Below are 17,596 nucleotides of genomic sequence, written 5' to 3'. Positions count from 1 at the left end.
TTACGGAAACGTAATACATAAAATTGAACCAATTAAAAAGGACGTATACTTCCTCTCTACATTATAACTATTATAACAGACATTTACATGCCAATTAAATACAAGGATAGTCCCGCTTGTAATTAAATGCATTGTTTGCAATAAGTATTACGTAAAAGAGAGAGTGGTATATCACGTTAAAGCGGTAGCTATGTCCTTGTTATATCAGATAATGGAATGTTACAATCATACAGGTTTAAATTAAAAAACCGGAACATCCTCTATACATATATATAAAATAATGACATAGCGTGGTGATATATCTATTTATTCTATTTTAATGCGTATCAAAATTATGGCATAAAGAAAATATACGAAACAAAAAGGAACAAATTACGAAAAAAATCTCAGGCTAATAATATGACATATATATATATATATATATATATACATACATATATATATATACTCTGTTATAAATATATACATAAAAATTCGATTTTATAGTTTCGTAGGCATGGAATAAACATGAATACATCTTTATAGCTGCATGTTTGAGGCACAAGTTGTGCTTTACCTAAGACTGGCGATGATTCGCGTATTAATTTTTTTATTCATCTATCGATTATTGTCTCGTTCATTTATTATAATACATAAATATATTATCCACAAATCTTACAAAGAATAGATAGAATCAACATCATTAGTTGACGTCATTAATTATACCAAATCTAAAATTTTTTATCAACAATAGTGTTCTCAAAAGTTTTGATCAAATCTACTTATATAGCACGATTATTTATGTAATTTATATGATATTATAACGAGAATGTAATACTTATATTTTTAATCAGTCACAGCGAATTTTTTCGTTTCTAATATTCGCATAATTGCATGTTTGTCCATCGCACATTAAATTCGAAGGCACAAATGGTTACTAATACAAAAATGCTATCTTATAAATGCATAGACTTAATATTTAGACACGAGCAATACATATTGCCTCACGAAATACGTAGGTTTGTTCGTTTTAGCTGCACTCCATAATTAAAACGAAATAAAATACATTTATTCTTTGCAAATAGAAAAACATAAAATTGCAAAAAAGAAACGTAAAAAATGTTTAACGCGAATAAACTTTGCATATGTACCTTACTAATACATGTTGGCAGATTGTAAGGACACTTGTTTTATCAACACATAATCTTAAGATAAATGCATTGTACAATTAAGGAATGTTCGTAATGCTATAAACAGAAAGCTTACCTCATTATGCAAATTCTTAGTCGGTATAAAACGATTGCTCTACTAATAGATATAAAAATATCCCAGTAGTAACTTAAGTAATGCCTTCCCAAAATGGTACTCTGCTTTTTATATTTAAGTAACAACTTAGAACCCTTTCATAACTATTTTTTAACATGTAGTTTTTTACATGCCAAATTTTAATTGTCACGATTGTCATGACACATCACGCACTTTGTAAAGCAAGTAAAAAAAGAAAGCTATAGGCAGTCCGAGGAAGACCAAAGTAAATATATATAGGCTTACGTTGGTGCTACTTTCTCGCGCGTTGTATATTGATATTATTTTTTTCTTTGTAATATTTAATAAATATTTTATAACTGTGTGGTAATTACCGTCTTTCTCGTGATTACTGTATGCTTAGTTGGTGTTTGATCAGGTGCTGGGCTTTGCGACGGATCCGCTACTAACCAAGGACTAATGTCTGACGCCGCTTGACTCTCATCCTGCAAAATACGTCTTTTAATGCTTTACTCTGAATTAATTTTTCTAGGTTGCTAATAATATAATTACTTTTAAAAACTATCATTGTATAGAATATTAATAATCGTGATCATTTATATTAACTATCTTTAACGATCAAATTTTAATGGTTTAAATTATGAACTCGAAGAATATTTAATACTTTACTATTCACATATACACAAAGACAACTTTCACGTGGGACACAAAGCAAATTCTTATTACGCTTTCACCAACACGTCCGACTTACTCCCACAAAATAAAATCTTACTTTCTTTTTACAATTAGCGCTAAATGATAATTTCTTAGACTTATTCTAAAAGTAAGTTTTCTGTTCTTGGTGAAACCAGGGCGTTTACGTAATAGACGAGACGTTGGACTGCAAGCGTTAAAAATGTAACTGACCTTGTGTGTAAGTGTCGTAGTGGTCGTTTGTATCTCCTCAGTTTTAACAACTCGCGCTCCGGCTTTTTCTGTATCCGTCTCGACTTTTTTCTCTGTTGTAACCGGTTGTAAATCTTTGAAGGGATTGAGAATACCCAAGAATGGATTCGAGTCTATGAACGGATTGGTGTTCTTTTTCTTGTCGTCTTCCGGTTTCGCTTCCTCCTCGGAAGCTTCGGGCGTATTAGACGTATCGATGCTATCATTAGTGAACGGATTGAAAGGATTTTGCGATTGGTTCGATACTTTCGGGCTTAACGACGTAGTCTTTTGCTCGATCTGTCCCCAACTGTCCAACGAAAAATGCGTTACAGTAACAGCATCGTCCATAGAAGGATTTACTGCTGTTGTCGCTCCGCTCACAGAAAGAGTCAATTTGTCACCACCCTATTTGATGAAGAAAGCAAGAAAGCAAACACATTATGGCTGGCGTCTAGCATAAAGCAGACATAATAAATAATATAAACATAAACAGCAACGGAATAATAATCTTGACAAAATTATTACTTAATAATTACTTAAGCTAAAATTATTACTTAAGCTGCCCATAAGTTTGTAAATATTTTGTAATACTATACTTTACAATACATATGTGAAAAATACGTTAAATTATATTACTAAGGCAAAAATACTTAAAATTTAATATATAATAAAAAAAGATATAAAATATAAAAAGAATACACACACACACAATCAATGTACACAATCAAAAATACAATCAATATACACATAAGACATACAATGTAAACGATTCAAGGACAAAAACTATAAAAATAGAGAAAATTATAAATGAAAGTTAACGATGCTTACCACGGAAACGATAGTTGCCGCATCTGAGTGTTGATTTTTCTTTGCAATCACTCCAGAGCTTTCTGTGGACGTGATGGAGACCAAATTCGAGTTTTTCCCCTGCTCAAGAGTAGCCTTCAGTATGTTACACTTTAGAGATTCCGGTGGAATTGGTGTTCGAGGGGGTAACGACGACGTTCCACCCACTTGATTATTAGGCACTAACTGCACTTGATTGGCGATAGTTTCAACCGCCAGACTGGTCTTCATAGGTTCTGACTCTTTCTCGCTACTGCTGACCGTCGTCTGGTTCCTGGCCTCTAGTGGTTGTTGATCTTTGGCGAGAGACTTCAACAGAGAATCTACCAAAGGCGATGACGTGCCCTGAACACTCGAAGAGTTCGAAGATTTTGTACTGGATCGATTCGATTGACGCTGCAAGGGTTCTTCGTCGGCTGAAAATATTTTTAAAAAACATGATATAAAAATGATATTCGAAATATTAGATTAAAAAATCAGAAATAATTCTTAATAGTTTAGAGGATCTTTTTTTACGTCAAAGTTTAACTATAAATATTTCCCTTATCAAAATCTAAAATATTTAAAAAATATCTCGATAAAAGAATATTTTTTCAAAATATTCTCAAAACATAATTTAGTTCAAATAAACTGAAATACAATATTTTATTGCCTATTCGCATTTTTAAGCCGCTTGCGAAAATTTATTTTTTTAAATAATAAATAAAATTTAATAATAAAGTGTTAGGTTTCGAAATATGAGATTGCCATCACTATGCTAATTAAAATATATTTCAGCTCACCTGGAGGTGGAGAAGGTTGCGGCTGCTCTACCTGTTGTTGTTGACGCTGCCTTTCGCGAAGAACGTGACTTTGTCGTCGCGCATATCTTTGACTTGGTCGTCGCTCGAATTGCACAGTGCGGCGCGCCCGATTCAGCTGCGTCGTCTGAAATTCCGTTTTGCCGCTGTAACGGAAACGCGAACCCATACGGAAAAAGTTCTGGCGGCCGCTGGTACCCTTGACCGGTGCGCGTAAACGGAAAAATGCATGATGTTCCACCGCGCACTTCCATAAATGCTTGCAGGCCTTTTCGTTCACCAATCTGAACACGAAAGTGTGCTCCTGCTCGCCTCTGCCTTCATCGTCCTCTTCTACGACCACCAGCGTCAGCTTTTTTTTCTTGAAGTCTAAACGACCGATCTTTGGCCAGAAGAACAAGCCTATCTTTTGCGTGCCTTCAAAAACCAGGATGCCGGTTGGAGTCAAGCCCAGAGAATACTCGCAGGCGTCTTTACCAAGAACAATGTGCATATCGACGCCATACATATCTAGCCATTTGGCCTTGCTAAGATATGCGGATTCTGCTTGGGCCGGACTGAGACCAGAACATTTGATGTATTCTTCCAGTATCTCCAGTTCCATCTGTTCCGTTTGGCCTGGTACAAAGCGGAATTCCGATACAGTCGCAGCACTGTGCATAGCAGGATCGTAATCTCCTAATTCAGCTAGAATAAGAATTCCATTTTTTTATTGTGCAATCATTTGTCACACGATGACAGCTACAATTTTATTAATAGTAACAAAATTATTACAAAATACTTTTTGAATAAATCAATACAATAATAATGCCTATTAGAGCCAACACAAGATGTCGACAGGATGTGTTGACTCTAATAGGCATTATTATTATTATATTGATTTATGTCAATTGAGCCGTAAAAAAACCTATTTTAATTCTTGAATAAACTTACATTGAAGAGCCAGAGCAGCTAACTGAACTGCAACTTGATGAGGACAGTGAAGCTTGCCTTCCAGAACATCTTGCTTCAACTGCAAGAAGAACTGGTACCGCGTCAGCTCCTCACGCAACGTGTTTGGTTCCGAAGAATAAAATTTTACTTTTAATCTGAGCGTGTACGGAGGTCCAACTAGATAAAAAATTATATAAGTTTACGTTCTTTTGTTTTTAAAAGAATTTTAAAAGTGACACACATACTTTTAACTTGTTTCTTGATAGGTTTTGTTGGATCTAGCCAGTGTTGTACGTTATTGCTGTCTGTATATTGAAGTCCAAAATAATCCTTTTCAATTAAATCGAGGCTATAAAATACTTGCTCATATAAATCACTAGCCAATGCTTTTTTCTGCAAAAGAAGACCAACAATTATAAAACAACATAAGTGTATATATATATACAGACAGAATTTACAGGGTGGAGCACGAAATGTCACACAATTTACTTTATATAACAATTTATTTTTAATAAAATGATAGAATTGACATACAATTAATTATAAAGCCTGGAAATTTGATAATTAAATACGTTAAATGGTATAACATTTAGTGCTGTATGTAAAAGCATTTTCTAGTTCCTAGTCTGATTGATAGGTATAGACAATAGGTCTTTTTAGTCCCATGCTTTCTCCTTTATCTTCATGATGATTATGTGAAGATAAAAAAAAACATAAGGGCCTATGACAACAATTAAGGGTAAGAGGGATAGAAGAAAAAACTTACCGACAACTCTATGGGCAGATCCGTGCCATCCAGCAGTACCACCCTGCATTGCACAACATGTTTGTTGCTGGGCAATCTCTGATTCTTGATCTGCGATGAAGCGGTTTGACCGCTGACGCCACGCGCCCTCCGTCGTGACAGGAACCTCAGCATCCTGGATTCTCGTTGTCAAATCGAGATGCCCATCGACCTGCAGATGAGACACAATTTGCCTACTTTCCCTCTCTTCGTCGTCGCGATTACCACTCTTTAGTGATAACCACCTGCCAAATTTGTGAAGGCAACTCCAACTCTGAAATCTCGCGGCGTCTGCATCAATTCGCATCAACCAGCATCAACGTTCTCGTATTCTACACCTACACGAAGATTACGTAGCGGCCGCGCCGCACAACAATAGCACACATATCTAGTATCTACACACCCGCACTCCCCCCCACTCACGAGCGCGCATACGCCCGACGGTGGAAAACACCGGACGATGATTCTTCCTGATGAGTTTCGGAACGAACGTTACGAACGCATAGAGGCGTTGGAGGTGTCCAAGAGGCGCGAAAGAGGGGTCCTTCGTAAGAAATTTAAACAATTGCGTGCTGTATAGCACATGAATTCGTTTAATTTTCAAAATTTATAATATTGTTATTCATTAGATTGCTGTCAAAAATGTACTATGAATAAATGTTAGTTGTATACTTCTAATTGTAAGCATATAATACTTTACTAGTGTAAGTATTTTAATATGTATTGAAACTGAATTTACTAATAGATTAAAGCATATTTTCACAGATTATTAAAATAGCTCTGTGAAATTATATATAAATTATTGTGTAAGATTAAAGTATCTATATGCATCAATGATTTGATAGAAGGAATAACTTCATGAGAGCTAAAACGTTACATTTTTTATTTCAGTTTTGTCGAGATACTAAACATTATTAGTTTAAACTGGCTATTATATGTAGGTATTCCAATTATGATATACATAAAAAAATAAGCGTTTGAAAAATTATATTAATATATAATAAATTATAGGAAATTAATATAAACATAAATAATTGTAATTTTTTTATATGAATATTTATTTCTCAAAATGTAAAAACATTCACTTGTTAATACAAAATATTTAGTATCGTTCACATTTTTTTTATTTATTTTAGCATTGCAATAAGCATCTATAATAAAATATAGTATCGTCAATGTGTAATTCATATCTCTATCTCGTCAAAATAATTAAGAATTATACTGATATTGATTACAATAAAAAAGTATAAAATATTAAAGTATAAAATATTATATATACACATATTAATATGTGTGTACTACACATATTAATATATAGTACATATATACTGCCTTATAGTATTTTCATATACAGGGTGTCTATTGTCTAATAAATGTACGTAATATACTCCTTTCATAAACAAAGTGAGTAATAAGACAAATTCTGTAACGTTTTCAATTTTGGCAATGATTAATAAGAAACTTATAAATAAATATCTGCGAATCAATATACATTTACATCCTTTAGCAAACAATGTATAACGTCGTCTCTTCTCGCTGAATCTCGCAAATATCCATTCGCAGATCTTTATTATTATATATATATATAGATACATAATAATGTAGCATAAATACCCTGTATGTAACATGTTCATGATGTATTATACATATATATGTATATACTATAGGTGTGTTCGGGGAGACGCTATATTAACACTATTTGTGTCAATCTATCCTTGTTTTACGTCTGATAAACAACGAAGATAGAATGACAGAAATAGCGCTAATAGCATCTCCCTGAACGCATATATACCATATATTTTTATATACTATATATATTATACCATATATAGTATATATTTTTTTAATTTTATTGGAAAAAATATCGTTGGCGCCATTCGGTATTGATAAAACGATGGTTGAGTTAAATATTTGAGATATTCTACAAATCGATGAGCTTGAATCGCAACGGCGATTTCACCGTATTTACAATTTGGCTCTCGTGTTCAAGTGGTCCATAATGCCATTCAATCCGGAAATTTCGTATGACCTATATATGAAACAAGCATACTTTTATATATTATGTACTTTCCAATTTACGATATATAACAAAAATAATTTGAAGAATATAATACGGGTAATATTCTCGCGATTGTTCCGCATGAGAATTACCTCGAAAATTAATGAAATTAATTTAAAAATAATTCCACAGCTTATGGTTCCTATTGACAAAATGATTATTAAATTCTGTACAAAAAATTGTGTTAACAAATTAAACGTTTAGCTAATTGTTAGAATAAATATTATAAAATTAATATTTCAAAGAAAATATGAGGAAATATCTACGGAACGGAGAGAGAGAGAGAGAGAGAGAGAGAGAGATAAAACATGAAAAAAATCGAGAAAATGGAAATAATTACATCTGTTTATATATATATGTATATAAATAGATGTAATTATTTCTACGTTAAATTACTATACACGCGTGTGTAACATAAAGTAAGATATGGAGAATTATACTTAATTCGAATTCTTAATTTGTGGACGTAACGATCAAACGGAGTTGGGGAGATTTGTTTAGTCTTTTGAGAATTCATATCATTAAGATGCTATTTGATTAGAAATTATTAAAAAAATCAAAATTTACAAACTTTCAAGAGTAACATCTCGAGCTCCATCTCAGCGAATCTTTGCCCAATACAAGCGCGAACACCATAACCGAAAGGCATGTATGCATAAGTATGGGTACTCCTATATAATAAAAATTCGGGACTATCCCGTATCCATCTTTCGGGAATATACTCCGTAGGACGCGCAAAATACTTAGGATCCATCGAAAGCACTGCGTGACAAGCCATCACATTTGCCTGACGATATAAAGAAAAAAAATCATGAAAAATGCAATCTTATTTCATTATTTCATAACGTATAAAATTTCATTTATAATGTTTTGTGAAATAGAGAATTATAAAATGTGTATGTATGTGTGTGAGAAATTTAAAGTGAGAGACTATTTGGTTATGAACTAATTATAAGCTTCAAAAGATTAATAGATAACTTATATTTTCAACAAAGAACAAATATAAATCCAATATCAAACAATTAACTATAGAAAAAAACTGAGAGTATTGTTAATGTATTCAATAGTCAATTGCTTGACACAATATTTATGTTTGCAAACAATATTTTATGTTTGCTTACTGAAGCATCTAAATCTTATTTTTCGTTTAATTTAAAGGAAAATTTTTAATAGAATTTTGATGGAACGAATATTTAAATTTTAGATATCAATAATGAAAACAGATAATATTGAATTAAATTTAACAAAAAAATCGGCTTAAAATTTTGTAAAAAAATTAAAATTCTCTAAAGTTATTTATCATACTACAATGACATTGCTGAACTTTTTAACCAAATCTCTTTTCAATACGCATTTAAATTTTTTTAATATCCCATCAAAAATATTTTAATATTAGGATTAATAAAATATTGACACGTCTTAAGCTAGATAATTTAGAAAAATACTAGAAAAAACAACGTACTCCTTTTGGTATCAAGTATCCTCCTAAAGAAACATCTTTCGGCATATTTCTTAGAATGCCATTGGCGATGGGAAACAGCCGCATACATTCTTTAATGCATCCCTTAGCATACGGTATCTTTTCCAAAAGATCATGTGTAATGGGTGTTGTTTTGTCAGGTAACACAGTCATTACTTCTTTTCGCAATTTGTTCTGTTTCTCCTTATTATTTGCGATATAGTATATATATAATATATACATATTGCTTAGAACAATTAAAAAATTTGTGATTATTATGTATTATCTTATTATTATTTGTCGGAATATTATTATGTATTGAAAGATCAATTTTATTTATAAAAAATATGATTACATAATAATACTATTAAGATCGTTTCTACATAATTCACAAATCAAAATTGAATTAAAATCTATACGTTTACCGTATCAGTGCTCATCAATATATCCAAAGCCATTACAAGGGCTACTTGTTCATCAACGCTCACAAGTTTTTCCAATATACTATAGTCTCTATTCGTGTTATCTTCTGACTTCGAAATATTGTTCTTAGCGTATTCGATATATTTCGCGGAAATTCTAAAAGAAATAATAATATAAATTATATTATAAATATAAATGAATGTGGTAGGCGGAACAATACTAATTATAACATATTGTATAGTTAAGTTTTGAAATTAATTTTCTATATATATATGTATAAGTTATGTGCAAGCAAAGTACAAAAACAGAAGTAAAAGATAGTGTGTAAAAATAAAAATATTAATTTACATTCCAACAATAAAATAATAGAACATAGACGTTTTTTAATTCACAATTATTTATTACACGAAAATATTGAAGAATAAAGATATGTATGAAGATAAAAATGATTAAGAGTAATAAGTTCGCAAGATTTTTGCAAGTATAATATATTCTCTAATATAGTGTAACTAATATAAATTTTGATACTTACGCGTTAATTTGATCTAATGCACGGAACAGCTTTTGATAATTCCGTGTATCGCTAATTTTTAATAGAGATGGCACATTTTCTATACGATACGTAAGATTGAACATTTCCTTTACGCAATTAATCATTATTTGTGGTTCCGAGTCCATGGCAAGATTAGACTTTAAGCACCCCATTCGGTAATTCAATGCGATTGAACACATTGCTGCAAAATATACATAGAAAATAATTATTAACTATGATGACGTGAATTTAATATATAAACAAAATTTGTATTATTTTTTCAATGTTTCGCTTTTAAAAAGAATTATTAAAACATTGACGGCATAAATATATCTTGCAATTCTCTCACATTCATACACATACTTACTTTCTACACTCCACTTGTATAATTCATTCATAAAGTCATCTGGCAATTCCAACGTTTTAGGATCACGCAGTGTCGACATTTTATCCACGAATTCGCTGGTTATATCGTGAATTTGTGTGGCGTGCGTTTTCACTATATTTGGCCGCATCATATGCGGACCGACTTTCGATCGAAAATTCTTCCACGATTCTCCCTGACTAAAAGCAGAAAAATCATTTTTATTAACAGAAAAAAATTATATGTAACTTACAGGCTGACATTAGGCAGTTTGCTAGAAGATATTAGCAGAAGAAAGAAATAAAGAAAGAAGTATTTAAAAATAGAGACTTTATTCGGTATGTGTCAAAAGCGTGTATAGAAGTTTGATAACTCATATTCTTTTCAATGGTACTACTGCTGACCTTGTTGTGAGACCATACTGTCCCTTGTAAATGTTTTCTCTGCTTTTGCGATAATTGTGCAAGGGCTCCATGGCGATTCGCATTGGAATTTTGCCTTGCAACTGATACATATTTTTACATAATTCTGGACAGAATAAAAAAATACTTGGTTGTTTCTTTAGACCGTCAAATTTGACGATATTGCCGTACTTATCATGCAGCATCCGCATAAATGTCAGAGCATTCACATTATAGTATTCACCTGTATAATATATACAAATAATTTTGATTTATACGAATGAGTAAAATCAAGAAAATGAGAAAATATATTTAAATGCTGAATACATTTGTTTCATGCAAGACAAGATAACGAATCTAACAATAAGATTATATTAAATATGTCTCCCATTAAAAATAATTAAATATTAAAAAGTTTTAAATAAATAAAGAATTAATATACAAATTAGAAAATATAAATGAATAATAATATATGGACATATAATATTCTATTTTTATTTTAATGTATCGGAATATTAAAAAAGTTTAATAATAAATAAAAGGGATATATAAATAACATAAATAAACGAAGTCTTATTTGATCAAAGCAAATCTTAATGCCTAATAATATTTGTTTGTAAATTTATATATTCAAGACAGATAATCAACAATAAACTGGAAAATGTATATAAATTCACACAGAAATATTATTAGATATTTAAATCCACTCTGGTCAAATATGGTTTCTTTTTAAAAGTTTACATGTATTAAATAACAAACAAAAAATTTAAATATATAAAGTGACTCGAATCTATTTATTATCTGTTATGATTTTTGTCATTATTTATCTAAGCCACTATGCGATTGAAGGACATATTAAAGTAGAAACAATATATAATGATAAAAATAAAATATCGTATTGATGCTTAGCATTATATATTTAATTTATGTTGGCTTACTAATTAATAACTAATCCGAAGATTCTCGTTATTTATTACCTTATATATTCGAAATTACATATTCGATTTTGCTTCAATTTTAGATATAAATTTGAATTTGAATAACAACGATTTTAGTATAAATTTAAATTTGAATAACAACGATTAACGATTTCATTACAATAGGCATCAATAAAATAACTCACCTATGTAAGGCAGAAATCTGAATAAATTGCCAATCAAAGGTAATGCTTTTGGACCAGGAATATCCTCGGTCGGTCGCACGTGTTGCAAATTATTGCTCATGTCCCCTATTTCATTATATCCTGTTGGATAATTTCTGATCGATCTTGTGCGAGATTGCATTTTTAATGGCAAATGCATATTGTTGACTTCGCGAATAAAAACTCTGGTCCGCGTCATATTTAATCGGATTTCTTTTGATTTTCTACAACATATCAATATCTACTTGTTCGATAACACTGAAGGTTTTATCATTGGTTCATATGTTCACTATGATTAAGGTCCGGTCCCACCAATATAAGACTAACTTTAATCTCAGTTTAATGTGCTATTTACTTTTTCTAATTCTTATAATCAGAAAAAGATAAGATGTAAATTGAACCGAGATAAAAATTAATCTAAGTATAGCGTTGACATTTTTATGGCAATGTATATATCATTCACGAAATGTATATTTGGGATATTTGTTTAAATTAACAGAAAAACCATAAATTTGAGGCACAAATAATTATTAAATATCAAACACTTTCTTACATACATTGTTATAGGCATTACGTTTTTAATAAACGAAGGAACAAGATCTAAATTTTGTTTCTGTATAAATATTAAAACATTAAAACATGATAAGAATTTCGTACTCAATTTTTTTTATCCCATACATGGAAATTTTTTTATTTTCAATAAAATAAAAGATAATTACGATATATATTATCATCAAATTTTGGTTTATATTAATTGATAGTGATGCTAATAATGTGGAAAAATAATTTTAATTGAATATTTACTTAAAATAATATTCTTTCACCACAGACTGCTCAATTCTAAATAAGTACACATAGTATTTTATAAATTTATAAGATAATTTTTATCAAAATAATATACAAATGATATTAATAATAAAATATTATATAAGCATAAATCCGGAATATCATTCTTTAGAAAATTGTTGCATGTGCTCAGATTTAACAATCAATTCATGGAATATTCTAGAAAAGAAATACGTACCGTACTGGAGTGTAAAATTATCTGCTCACTTGTACCGTACGTAGTGATAATGCACTATCAGAATTAAGAGCATATATATAACACTCGATGTAATACTGTGTCAGAGTTTAAAAATACGGAAAAATTAAAAGAAATAGAGTAATTTTAATATATCTTCCAATTTTTTTTTTTTTATAAATTTGATGGTCTTCCGATCGACAAACGTTCTTTTCGATGTTGAGATAACTTGCTCATTGCGTACGAAACAAAAGCCAAATTATATCTGAGGATTTGTTCTTGACCTTAATGATTTTAATACCCGGTTCTTAACAATATCTCAAATATCACAATAAATTAGTAAACATTTAATAGGTCACAGAAATAAAATCGACAACTTATTTTTCTTTGTGTAAATACATTTTTGAAAATAGAAAATTCTATTCTCTATAATAAAAGAAAAACGCGACTTTTATATCTTTTATTACTTTTCCTTTGCTATAATAATTTTATTTGTGTGCATTGTATTTTGTATATTTGTAATCTCTTTTGTAAAATAATTCATTTACAAATTCAACCATCATATTAGTTTATTAATATAAAAGTTTAATATTACTTTTATACGTTAATATAAAAAATTAAACATAAAAAAGTTACCAAATCTTTTCAGTTGAGTTTTGTTCAGCTTTAACTCTGATGATAATGTACTAAATTATTACTTTGCTTTTATGTTGCCATAAATAAATACATATATTATGAATTTACTATATATATGTATGTGTGTATGTATATAGATACATATATATTATATATCTATATATATATGTATTTGTATGCATCATATATTGTACATATCACAGGAGAGAAATTCCTCAAAATATTGAGCTGTTTTACAGTATAAAATAAGTTTATTATAATCTTAATGCACCTACTTAAAGTAGCTAACTTGTATTGTTATCTAATAGCTCTTGTGCTCGAAAACAGTCGCTTACAATTTTCCATTTATCGCCTATAGCCGTAATTAAAAAGGTTTGATTGAATGATTTTGAATTCTTCTCGTCATATTTTACTTGACCGCCGATCTTGACAAGAAATGTTAATTGGTTGGCTACCTCTGGACCTATTATTAACATAGTACAACAATAGAAAATTTTTTGTTTCGCGTATTATTGAGATAAATATTTACATAATGAAATAAATGTACAAGCATTAAAATAAGAGAAGTTATTTAGATGCGACTGAGAATTTATTTATATCAAATATAAATTCTATCAAAATTTAAGTAATAAAAAGTAAGATACAATATATAATGTATAATATTATTAAATATTTCTAAACTTCTATATGTTTGATACTTTTATAGTAAAAATACAAATTTATTATAATTTATTTAGTGCAGTTATTGAAACTGTAATTTACCTGTAATTGGTTGAGCATCAAGAGTATGAACGGTATGTTCTGAAGGTGGTAAATCTGTCCAGAATTTTTGTATAGTTTCTTTGCCTGTTACACCATTTCCATTCCATATCAAAGTAGCGGTATCCATATACATTCTTGAAATCAGCTAAAATTATATATTAATTATATTAATGTAACATAATCAAGAAATAATATATTTAACAATATTATTATTACTTACATATCTCCGCTTGTCTAAAGATTCATAATATAACTTTGTGAAGTCTTCTGCAGTGCGACAAGCATGATCAATTTTAGCTTTCAAATCCTAAATAAACAGATGTAAAAATCAGGAACAAATAATTAAATATTCTAAATATGTAACTTAGCAGCATAATTAACCACTTTTATAACTTCTAATTTTAATAGAAGTAAAATCGCCAGGAAAATAACAGCAATTCAATGATTAGTATCCGAAATAACTCAGCCTTATAAATTCGTTAAATGTATAGATGTAATTTATACACATTATTTTATATATAACACAATGTATATTTTAACTAAAATAAATTTGTATTTATCTCTTTATTTTAAGGATGTACAAAATAATATTAATTTTATTTAATTATAAATCATCTCAAAGAGAACAATGAAAATTGAGATATAATGTTGGGGTGTTAAAAACACCTCGCGAGTAATTACGTTAAAAAAGTCTGGAAGGAATACAGGATTAACTATACATTTTTATGAATTAGAAAGACGTAATTATCAGCATATAAGACACATAGATTTAAACGTAATCAACAAATAAAATGCATTATTCTGCAAAACAGGTGCTTTAATAGTAGAACAATTTCATTTAACAATGCACAAATTGTTTTTAAAATTTTGTCATATATGAACATATTGATCGTAGTTTATATATATGCTGTAATACCTGCTCCATTTTGATTATTACATATGCTCGAAATCGTGTAAACTTTTATATTTTTAATCTAATTATTCTTGCATCAAACGCATAAAACGCATAGAATGCAGAAATTTGGCAACACTTGACAATAGGACAATATGGGACAATAGAGGACATCCTAACCTTTTTTTTCCCGACGAAATCTCCTGTATATACACTACCGCCATTATATGCATTTTATAAAAATGTGCATTACATAGCACAGCCATTTTGCGACCTTGTCGATAAAATCATAGTGCCGAAAATGGATACAGTGCGCGTCCGTACTACACCTACATATTCTCAATGGATAACTTGCTATATTTACTAGGTTGTAGTCTGTTCTATTAGATCCCCGAAATAATTTCTCACGAGAAATAAAAAAAATTAAACAACAAAATTTACTCTGGAACACTTGAACTGTTATGATCTTGAAATATTTAATACTTAGGCCGGTATTCATAGTCGGATCTTATATTTAAGACCGTCTTAAGTACAGTCTTAAGATGTCATGAACCAATTAGAAGGCCGCATTAGCGACTTAAGACATTACTTAAGACGGTCTTAAAATAAGAACCGACTATGAATACCGGCCTTAGTAATTGTTTATAGGCATTTGCATAGGCGTACTCAGGATTTCAGTCAAAAAGTAGAAAGATAAAAATTTTCCATTTTCATCATACAATTTATTATCATACAATGTATTATAATAATTTATCGGTCCCGACTGTATGAACTGTTCATAATGAATAATTGATTCGCGTCGTTTAAGATTTAATGGTTGATCATGAATGAAATCAAAACATTCAATACATTCGGGTATGAATATTCGCGCGACAGATCATATAAAACTTAATATACGTGTATACATATATATATATATATATAAAATAGAGGGTAATTTTTAATCACATACATTAAGTAAATACATAATATATAAAATTCAAAAAATGTTAATTTTTCCTAAATAATTTAGTGTAACAGCGTTTCTTATAAGACTTTTTTTCTTCTAATAGAGGTAATCGCTTCGAATCTGCATGTATGACTAGAATATGTTGGTCGCTGAATAAATTTTAGGTTCATTATATAATCATTGTCTTTCTCTTTTTCTCTCTCAACCTCTTTCCTTCCTTCGAATTTTAATTAATTCGCTCATTATTAATACAAAGTAATCATGTACTAATGAAACAATTTTTATTACCACTAACATATATTTTATCTTTGATGCAGAATGTTATATTAAAATAATTTTACACGCATTAATATATATTTTATTTTTTTAGATATTTGTTTAAAATACTGTTTAGAGTACTGTTTTTGTTGTATGTAATTAAACGTCACCCTACGTATCCAAGAATGTCACGATCGCGAAGAGATTTTTTTCTTGTCTAGTATGTATATTGAAAAAATCTCTTAGAAGTGAGGCACTTCCAATTATAAAAATAATCTACAGTTCTCAGTAGTGATGATGTTAATAAACGTACTGTTCGAGTTATTTTAAAAACATACAATTCTGGGAATATGGAAGAAATAATTAAGAGTCATAACAATCTTAACAACTATTAAAATCTTGAAAAATTTTTTCTTAACACATTTCACGACATTTTTCTTAAATGTTTTAAAAATAAGAAACAATATTTAAAATTCTGAATATAACATTTTGAATTAATTCTAATAAAACACTGACTATATAGGTTTCTATAACTTAATCTAAACTTTAAAAAATAATATATATTCTATATGGAATGCTACAAAGTATTTCTGTTTCACGAGAGGTTTTAATCGTTTATGACTTTCAGTTTTCAAAAATTTCAAGACTTTTGCATTGTTAAGATTATCATTTTTTGAATAAAGACAAGTTTTTTTTAATTCTTGAAAGACCTGAGATTTCAAATGATGCCTAAAACGATAAGAAACATCACAATAACAGAATCGCTCAAAATAATGGAATCGAGTACACATCACTACTAAAACAAGTAGAACTTCGCGATGTTCATTCTTAGGCGAAATATACGATAGTCAACCTCTGCTTCCAACACGTAAGTAACTTCTTGGCTTATAAAACGCGCATCAAAAACTAAAATAAAAAAAAACAGGAGAAAACTATATATCACACAAGGCTGTGCTCCAAATTTACTGCCAGCGTTGAAAATGCTACAGTTACGTGCACTATAGATTTTTAATACAAGCAATCAATTTTGAAACATAGCCACAGTCACGCAGATCTGTCGCGCATCACGTTTATTCGTTCATTCGCTCGTTTACACGCATATGATCAGCCGCTTCCTTCTCGTGTGTTATCTCCGGTCGCTACGACCGCCGTTCCTGTAACCGC

At 29.8% G+C, this 17,596-nt stretch overlaps 3 protein-coding genes across 4 annotated transcripts; all 3 read right to left on the bottom strand.

Moving 5' to 3' along the window:
- Nucleotides 1-461: 461 nt before the first annotated feature.
- On the bottom strand, nt 462-5,926 carry yrt (erythrocyte membrane protein band 4.1-like yurt). 2 transcript variants are annotated; one of them, XM_018507272.1, is made up of 7 exons: nt 5,518-5,926; nt 4,997-5,144; nt 4,752-4,928; nt 3,801-4,505; nt 3,001-3,434; nt 2,152-2,577; nt 462-1,730 (listed from the first exon to the last, which is right to left on the bottom strand). In XM_018507272.1, exons 1-7 carry the CDS (start codon nt 5,668-5,670, stop codon nt 1,599-1,601), a joined length of 2,175 nt encoding a protein of 724 aa, XP_018362774.1. In that variant the 5' UTR covers nt 5,671-5,926; the 3' UTR covers nt 462-1,598. The 2 variants fall into 2 exon arrangements, with proteins under 2 accessions (XP_018362774.1, XP_018362783.1); XM_018507281.1 differs by lacking the exon at nt 2,152-2,577.
- Nucleotides 5,927-7,406: 1,480 nt separating this feature from the next.
- On the bottom strand, nt 7,407-13,906 carry LOC108760827 (probable cytochrome P450 12b2, mitochondrial). Its single transcript, XM_018507056.1, has 9 exons — nt 13,847-13,906; nt 11,897-12,138; nt 10,777-11,017; nt 10,376-10,572; nt 10,009-10,210; nt 9,478-9,632; nt 9,057-9,304; nt 8,166-8,381; nt 7,407-7,564 (listed from the first exon to the last, which is right to left on the bottom strand). The coding sequence occupies exons 2-9, from the start codon at nt 12,111-12,113 to the stop codon at nt 7,457-7,459; spliced, it is 1,584 nt and encodes a 527-aa protein (XP_018362558.1). The 5' UTR covers nt 12,114-12,138; nt 13,847-13,906; the 3' UTR covers nt 7,407-7,456.
- Nucleotides 13,752-15,398, bottom strand: Nxt1 (NTF2-related export protein 1). Its single transcript, XM_018507043.1, has 4 exons — nt 15,250-15,398; nt 14,554-14,640; nt 14,334-14,478; nt 13,752-14,034 (listed from the first exon to the last, which is right to left on the bottom strand). The coding sequence occupies exons 1-4, from the start codon at nt 15,256-15,258 to the stop codon at nt 13,856-13,858; spliced, it is 420 nt and encodes a 139-aa protein (XP_018362545.1). The 5' UTR covers nt 15,259-15,398; the 3' UTR covers nt 13,752-13,855.
- Between the last annotated feature and the right edge of the window lie 2,198 nt (nt 15,399-17,596).

Source organism: Trachymyrmex cornetzi, unplaced genomic scaffold (genome assembly GCF_001594075.2).
Source record: "Trachymyrmex cornetzi isolate Tcor2-1 unplaced genomic scaffold, Tcor1.1 scaffold109, whole genome shotgun sequence".
NCBI lineage: Eukaryota > Metazoa > Arthropoda > Insecta > Hymenoptera > Formicidae > Trachymyrmex > Trachymyrmex cornetzi.
This window is presented reverse-complemented; position numbering and strand designations above follow the sequence as displayed.

Bases quoted from the DNA above. Each gene is read 5' to 3' on its own strand.
- yrt (XM_018507272.1), bottom strand. From the start codon at position 5,670: ATGCTGAGGTTCCTGTCACGACGGAGGGCGCGTGGCGTCAGCGGTCAA. The intron at 5,145-5,517 runs GTAAGTTTTTTC...CTTCTTTTGCAG, and splicing joins ATCTGCCCATAGAGTTGTCG to AAAAAAGCATTGGCTAGTGA. The intron at 3,435-3,800 runs GTGAGCTGAAAT...AAATATTTTCAG, and splicing joins GCAACCTTCTCCACCTCCAG to CCGACGAAGAACCCTTGCAG.
- LOC108760827 (XM_018507056.1), bottom strand. From the start codon at position 12,113: ATGACGCGGACCAGAGTTTTTATTCGCGAAGTCAACAATATGCATTTG. The intron at 11,018-11,896 runs GTGAGTTATTTT...TATATTATACAG, and splicing joins CAGATTTCTGCCTTACATAG to GTGAATACTATAATGTGAAT. The intron at 10,573-10,776 runs GTCAGCAGTAGT...TTCTGCTTTTAG, and splicing joins CAGTATGGTCTCACAACAAG to TCAGGGAGAATCGTGGAAGA.
- Nxt1 (XM_018507043.1), bottom strand. The intron at 14,479-14,553 runs GTAAGTAATAAT...ATATAATTTTAG, and splicing joins CTTTAGACAAGCGGAGATAT to CTGATTTCAAGAATGTATAT. The intron at 14,035-14,333 runs GTAAATTACAGT...TGTTAATAATAG, and splicing joins TGATGCTCAACCAATTACAG to GTCCAGAGGTAGCCAACCAA.